At 38.2% G+C, this 7,969-nt stretch overlaps 1 protein-coding gene across 1 annotated transcript; it reads left to right on the top strand.

Annotated features, from left to right (window-relative positions):
• Positions 1–719: 719 nt before the first annotated feature.
• LOC149018301 (ubiquitin family protein) lies at positions 720–4,751 on the top strand. The gene is made up of 6 exons (XM_089152597.1): positions 720–1,074; positions 2,324–2,468; positions 2,955–3,069; positions 3,167–3,230; positions 3,916–4,081; positions 4,184–4,751. The coding sequence occupies exons 1-6, from the start codon at positions 827–829 to the stop codon at positions 4,427–4,429; spliced, it is 984 nt and encodes a 327-aa protein (XP_089008723.1). The 5' UTR covers positions 720–826; the 3' UTR covers positions 4,430–4,751.
• Positions 4,752–7,969: the final 3,218 nt, after the last annotated feature.

Here is a 7,969-nt window from a genome sequence, read left to right as displayed (position 1 = left end):
CAAAATGGGTTGTGTTTATGTGTTACTGTAATAATTGCGCAGCATTGAGTTGTCTAAAGTTGAAATTTAAAGTCGATCTCGACCATCCATTTTTATTATTATTTTTTTAGAGTTTCATCGTTACAGTTCAACAAGTAAAAAAAAAAACCCAAAACGGGTGGTCAAAAATTGATCCAGATCGTAAGAAACAAGCGTGGGATAAATAATTCCAGATCCTCACTACCGAGGTTGCCCCTCCACTCATCGGTCCATACTCACATGTGTGGGATCTACTCCGGTTTCCAAGGCTTTGCCCTGACTAATCTAATCCGGTGTTCGACTCGTGTTGCACACCTGGCTGTAGTGGGTGAGTCTATCAGCGGGAATTTTTTGCATCTACAAGGTTTCGATACCGAAACTTTGCTTAAGCGGACCAAGTTGCTTACCACTTGGACCAACCCCCATTGGTTATTTTTATTCTCTATTCTTTGACTCTTCCAGCACCCACTTCTCTATTCTCTTTTTTTCGGTTCACCCCAAAAAAGAAAAAAAACTATTTCATTAAATAAAAAAGAAAGAAGAGAGAAATCTATTCCATCCGGTTGATTTCCAAACAATTTTCATATTTTAACCCAAGATGACTTTTTGTATTGATTTTTAAAAACAAATAAAAATAAAAAATGAAAATCTAAAAATCTAGGGTTACCAAAAGGTGCGAAATAACAGCGCAGTAGATGAAACTGAATAACAAATCAACGGGGAATTCTTTGGAAATTGTCTGCAGTTTATTAAGGAGTAGAGCTGAGACTCCAAAGGGAGAACGGTGGAGACGAAGCAAAATTTTTCAATGGCTTCATCGTCGCTGTCAGAAGAGGAGCTGACGCTGACGGTTCGTTGGAGTGGTAAGGAATACACAGTGCGAGTGTGTGGCGATGACAGCGTTGGAGAACTGAAGCGACGCATCTGCGAAGTCACAAACGTACTCCCCAAGCGCCAGAAGCTCCTCTACCCTAAAGTCGGCTCTAAGCTCTCCGATGATTCGCTTCTCCTTTCCCAACTTCCCCTCAAATCCACCCTGAAGATGACAATGGTTGGGTAAGTATTAATACACTTATCTCTGGTTTCATCAGTATTACCCAAAAAGTGTTTCGTGGAACAGTAACATGAAATAGTGTTTTTTGGTGTTTTATTGAAGCATAAACACTGGGTGGGTGATCAAAGAGTCCTTAATTTTCCAGTTTCGTATATTGCTTGATTTTTTAGCTATAATGCTCTTCCTACGAATTCTTAAACATGTAGTTCCGTCATTGTATCCTTTTCTGTCTGTCAAAATTGAAATTATAGCTTCCGGTGAGCTTCCATTCTCACCATTTGAAATGGGAGTTTACACGCTTCATTACTCTGTTGGCCAGTCGGATTCAGTTGAGAGATGATATTGCTCCCTTATGTACAAACACTGTTTATGGAATCCTTTGTTATTTTGATGGTTAAAAATGAGGATTTTATTATATCACCCCTTGACAGAAATGTACAGCACATCAAGACAACGAACGTAAAATATCAAAATATGTGATTTCTTATATTGTCTACTCTTCTCTAGTTTCCAACTAATGTGATTGTGAGGTCAATATTCAAAGCATTTCTTACCATCCATTATTTATGTGATCAGTCGACAAGAAGTTACTAGGTCTCACCCTGCAATTGACCTAGACAAAGGGTCTGGGTCTCCTGACTGAATGAGAAAATTTCCATTGGAATTCATTAGTCAGAGCCATCAAGCTAACATCCATGCAGAGTCACCCTCAAATATGAAATCTGGCTCATGGGGTGATGCCTTTCAGCTTCCTTTTTTAATGATGTAAACCATTGTGCTGTAGCTCCGCCTAAAGATCTAATGTTTGTGTATCCTTGCCTCTACCCCAGCAGTTTTTGCTGAGAGACTATAAATTCAAGATACAGCTGTGTTTGCCTACTGGGTTGATTGAAATTAAGATATTATTTTCTATCCAAACTGTTGGGCATTTAGGATCCCTATTATACTTTCTGATTGTGCCTCTGTGTCCTTATCACTACACTTTGAAGTCTAAATGCTGATATACCAGAGTCAATGTACCACAGTAAAATATCTTCAACTGTTCACTACTCTGTAAATGTTAATGTTAGATTAAAAACCTTATCAAATTTTATCTTTTAGAAAATGTCTATATCTATGTGATGTTTGTGTAAAGAGGCTGTTGAACCTTGCAAATGCTTGTGGACTGTCTTATCAATTTTGTATGCCTTACAAGTATATGGAGTGTGGATAAATATCTTTCATTTGGCAGTTCCTAACATGAATTTATAGTACTGTGGAAGATGAGATTATTGTTGATCCAGTCAATGCTCCTGAGATTGTTGATGATTTTGAACTTGGAGAACAAGAAATGGTTCATATTAAAGACAAAGAGGTTAACAAGCAGAAATTGAGACGCCGTACTGAACAGTACAAGGTTAATTCCTTGATTATCTTTCATGTTAAAACATATCATGTTATGCTTTTTTTGTTTTTTTTTTATTTATTTGTCCTCTTGTTTCAATTGTTGGTTTTCTTATCAATAGAATCAATTAACCCCAACTCAACGTAGCCTTTCCCCACATGTGGTCAGCTTTTATCGTGAATGACATTTGTGATCAATCCTTTGATGGAAGGATGTGGCTAATACAATATATAGACTCCTCGACTACCATAAGCATATCATATGCTGGTTTTTGGTTGATCAATATTCCTATGGTACCTGCAACATCCTTTTGGATTTTACAGTAGCATATATTTTGATGATACGTTTCAATGGACTTGATGAATCCCAAAATTGGCAATGCAGATTTTATAAGGCCTCACATTTTTCACCTATTGAATGGACAGGTTTTGATTACTTTTTGCATGGCTTTGTCATGGTGTTGCCATTTGTTCTGAACCTGGATGTTACTATTTTCAGATAAAACTTCTCAATCCATGTCGGGAAGGGAAAAAATTGCTTGTTCTTGATATCGACTACACACTATTTGATCACCGTTCCACGGCAGAGAACCCACGTGAGCTTATGCGTCCATGTGAGTTCTTCAGTCAATGATCAATCTCCGTATGCTTGTTTTGTTTGTTGTAGTAACCCTTTTTTTTGACTTGAAATGTATGTGTTTATATGTGCAGATCTTCATGAGTTTCTCACAGCTGCTTATGCTGAGTACGATATTGTCATTTGGTCCGCAACCAGGTTAGGTTCTGTGTTCTATGAGGTGTTGTTATAGACCATGGTGGCCAAAGTGGGAGTGAGTGGGTACTAATAAGAAATGGAATTGGGAAATAACATAAAATGTTCCCAAAATAATATAGATATTGAACATACAGAAATGGGTTCGGAAGCACCAATAGATACAGGTGAGAAATGACACTGCCAGATGGTGTGAGTGCTTGGTTAATTGCAATTTGTGGTTTTTCTGTCATTTCTCAGGTGACTCTAGGTGTTCCATTCTACACTTGCATTGGGTAGTCTATTTGTTTTCTTGGCATTTCCTTTACGAACCTGATTTTACTGGAAACACACATTTCTTAGATTTCAGACATGTATTTTTCTACAAGGCAGAAATTTCATTAGGTGAAGAATGTCCTAGAATCTCTCGTTGGTGAATATGTGCCCTTGGGGGCTGAATGTTGAACTAGAGTTCCTCTTCCCTTCTCTTTTCCTTCTCCAGCGTGGGGTTCGTCTGCTTCCATAGGGAAGATGGAGTATTTCCTTTTGTCATTAGGAGACATTTTTTCATTGTTTTTCTTTATATTTTCATCATACATAATTGTTCCCCTTTTAGGGTTTCACTGCATGTAATTAGTTTAACTCTGCATATGACTTCAATTTTGATCTGTAAATCCCTGTTCTACATGTTTTCTTTCTTTTTCTGCAGCATGAAGTGGATAGACTTGAAGATGGAACAGCTTGGGGTACTCAGTAATCCCAACTATAAAATTACCTTTATGCTGGATCACTTGGCAATGATTACCGTACATTCAGATTCTCGTGGAATATATGATTGTAAGCCGCTTGGTCTTATTTGGGCTCAATTTCCAGAGGTTTGTTAATCAGCAGGATTCATATGATTGGTGTTACTTTGTTTTATCCAGTCTTTTGATTTATTTTAGCTGACAAGATTCACTAATTTACCTTTTCTGCAGTTCTATAATCCGAAAAATACGATCATGTTCGATGACCTTCGGAGGAACTTTGTGATGAACCCACAGAATGGTCTTATAATCAAGCCCTTCAGGAAGGCCCATGCAAATCGTGGCACTGATCAGGAGCTAGTGAAGCTAACTCAGTATTTATTAGCCATTGCTGAACTGAGTGACTTGAGCGTACTTGATCATGGGCAATGGGATTCATACACAGAAGATAATGTCAAGAGACGCAGGCACTCATGAGTCATGACTATAGCCTTTGGATGATTGAATTGCTTGCGCTTACAGGCTTTGGTGTGTGAATTTTTTTGCTGTAGCTTACAGCTCTATCTATAAGATTGAATATAAAAGTGATCGTGTAATTGTTGAAACTTAACATTATATGAATGATGACTTGAGATTCAAGATTACTACTTTTACAAACTTGTTTCTCTATTGTGAATCAAACTCTCAGGTGTATGAACGACCTTGTAAAATAATATGGTTGACTATTATGCCATTGTTACCTTCACCATGAGGGCAATCCTGAATAAATTCAGTGTTTCTTGCTGATTTAATCCTTCCAAAAGTAATGCAATCGTCAATCTGGACGTAGACTTAGCTATCCTGTCAATAAATGATAGCCAATGGAGGAAGACCTTACCCCATCTTCGGCTAATTCAATTGGTTTTGGGTTTGAGCCTGGTAAGCATTGTCATTGTTCATTGGAACTAACAGAAAAATTATCTGCAGCATTAGAACTTTGATCTGGGTGTATGATTGCTGTGAAGCACATTTTTCTTTTTTTAGATTAAATGAAAAGAGGTGAGAATCATTTTGTTTCTGAGGAAAATCTAAGCGTGAATGCATTGCATGACTAATTACTCACTCATTATATAAAAACCATGTCTTTCATCACCTCTCCTTTAGCGCTGTCTCTCCTCTCTGGAAGCCTGAAAGTAGGCAAGAGCTCAGACAAAGCCCACAACCAGATGCTGCAGCAGCAGCAGTGGTAGAAGCGGCTTGGAAGTTTTCGAATTGGAAATCTCCTTTGGAGAGTGCAAAAAGGGCTGCAGCCGGAGTTCATACCAGAATTCACTGGGACAATCCTGATGTGGGTTGGATTGAAGGGTCTAGTAATTCATTACAGAGTAGCAGAAGAAAAACAGTAGAGCAGGATTTGTCACTAAAACATCCTCCTAATTAAAGGCAAGGTGCAAAGTTTCGGCGAATTTTGCCAGTTCGCACCTTGGCGAACCCGGCGAAATTCGCCAACATAAAAAACCAGATTTTGCCAACATCAAGAGATATACTGAAGGTCACTCATTAAATATTTGAAAGGTCACTTTTTAAATGGATGCGTGAAAAAATGGATCAGATTTCAAAAGACCATTAAATATTTGCGCACGCTACTTACTCATCAACACCTTTCGTATTTCTCCTGTATCATTTTCTTATATTTTCGAGACTGACTAGATTACCTTTGTGACGGTGGTTCCAGCGAAGAGAAGCAGAGATGAAGCTCAGATGGGTGGTTATTTGTGATAGTAGTTCCGTGAAGAGAAGCAGAGCTGAAGAGAGTGCTGAAGACTAACCCTGCAATTTCGAACTCTCATTGCAAAATCCAATAGTTCAGGGGAAAGTGCCTATCAGAAAATTTGAATCGCTGAACCCAGGAGTTGGAATTTTTCTGTGATCAGATGCCTAGAACACAATTGCAGTGATCATCCCCTTTTCTTCTGAATTCTTCTACCTCTAGTGGTTGGCTCCTCAATACATCTTGTTTGGACTTTAGAGTCGTGATAGTTTCACTAAAGTTGGAACCACAAAGATCGCTAGTGTTGGTTCCTTTCAGAAGCAGAGTGTGTAGTTGACACTGTTAGCAAGAAGAACCCTAACCTCTCTCACCCTAATATCGCAAAAATCCATTAAATATGTGCCAAGTTCTTTGCATGGAGAGAGAAAGGAAGGAGTAGTAGGGAAGATTTTAGCCATTTCGGGCGAATGGATGTTAGGTTTGGTGAAATTTCCTGAACTTCGACTGTATTTTACCGATGATTTTCCGGCGACATAGAGCATATATCGTCTTCGATGCCGAAAAAAGTTCACCGCTTGAATTTCAACCGAAATTTACCTAAATGTAGTACCGTGATTAAGGGTAAGCTAAGGTTTTAAAAAAGCATTAAACAACAAATATGCCACTTAACTGAGAAAGTTAACAGGAGGGAGGAATTTGACACCTTTGATAGGCAACAGGGATTGTAGCAGTCATTATCCAACTAAAAGGGGATTTTTATTTGGAATGTTATTTGGTCAACTAAGAACAAGGTTTAAAGTATCGGTATCGAATATCGTATCGGTCAGGTGATTTTAAGAGATGTATCGTCTTGTATCGAGTATTATATCGCTCTGGTTAATGTATTTGAGTATAATTCAATGGAAAGACGTATAGTATCGATTTGGTCAAATATGAATAGGTAACTAGCATCGTATGGTATCGTAGGATATTTGAAACATTGACTAAGAGGAAACATAAGTATCATTTTCCCTATTATTTAAACCGCATGCTTTACAAATCATCCCAGAATCAGCTGGACCCATGCCCAGCATGCTTAGGATCAGTTCCAATCAAAATCGGCTTCTCCAATCCGAGTTTTATAACCACCCCAATTGTCAAAGCGCAATGAATTACTGGATCCTCAAATCAAGATCAAATTACAGCAACTTCGATGACCCAAAAATTTTAAAGATGTACTGAACGTCTCCAATCTCCTTTAATTCATATATATTGTTGTTCCATTGGCCTAAAATGAAGGTGTTGTCATTGTTGGCAACTTAAGTGGGCTTTGATATGGTACTGCAACACACAAAAAGGTTCCGAGAGAAAGAATCCAATTCAAATAAAGAAAACTCAAGAATCCCGTTTTTGAGGGTCTCTGTCCAGTTATCCAGTGTCCGATTGAGCCGATTTTTGGAGGAGAGCTTCACAACTTCTTGATATTCAAATCCAACGGTGGGATTGTTCACTGGAGATCTCTAAATTAGTCCGATTTGTATGTCAAAACACTCATTGTTTAAGTCAGATAGGAACTCTGAGTTTAATTAATCTATAAAAGGAGAGCAAACTCCAGCAGAAGAGGAAAGACGTTTTTGAGGAGCTTGGGAAGAGCGTGGAGGTCGAACCTGAAGACGTTAGTTGGCTTTGGAGATTTGAAGCTTGGGAATAAGAAGTCTTTTGTTTTGCTGAACAAGAAAGAAAGTGAAAGAGAAGGAAGAAGAAGCAGCAGAAGAAAAGAAGGGAACATGGTTGTATGGTTTTTTTAAAGAGAGAAAACTGAAAAAGATTGAAAAGAGAAAAAAAAGAGTTGGAGAAAAAGATAAACAAGTATTGTTACCATGCATCTTACACAAGTTGAGGTAACCCGTATTCACAAGTTATTGTCTATTATTTTCTAGGTTATGTTTAATGATGAAGAACCTAGATCATGAATGTAATTTAGGGAACTTGAATTATTGGTTTACATTGTGACCTAGCAAGTTGGAGCTTGTCTAGGGGGTTGGGGTTGGTGTCCTTTTCTGAATTGCATTTTAGACTATAGCAGGGATTGGTGTTCCTGGACTGTTGTAGCAGTCAAAGTATCTAGGAGTGTATTGAGTAATATACGAAACCCTAGGTAGGGTATTACTCCGTGGATGTAGGCAATTTGGCCGAACCACGTAAACTCTGGTGCATTGTGTTTTTTGTTTATTTTTCTTTGTTGCACATATTGGAGTGCCTTGTTTGCAAAGTGGTGGTACACTGCC

This window comes from Hakea prostrata, chromosome 4 (genome assembly GCF_041222555.1).
Source record: "Hakea prostrata isolate BN-2017 chromosome 4, UWA_Hpros_2, whole genome shotgun sequence".
NCBI lineage: Eukaryota > Viridiplantae > Streptophyta > Magnoliopsida > Proteales > Proteaceae > Hakea > Hakea prostrata.
Note: the sequence above shows the minus strand (reverse complement) of the source record. Positions and strands in the feature narration are given on the sequence as shown.

Bases quoted from the DNA above. Each gene is read 5' to 3' on its own strand.
- LOC149018301 (XM_089152597.1), top strand. From the start codon at position 827: ATGGCTTCATCGTCGCTGTCAGAAGAGGAGCTGACGCTGACGGTTCGT. The intron at 3,070-3,166 runs GTGAGTTCTTCA...TTATATGTGCAG, and splicing joins ACGTGAGCTTATGCGTCCAT to ATCTTCATGAGTTTCTCACA. The intron at 4,082-4,183 runs GTTTGTTAATCA...CCTTTTCTGCAG, and splicing joins TTTGGGCTCAATTTCCAGAG to TTCTATAATCCGAAAAATAC.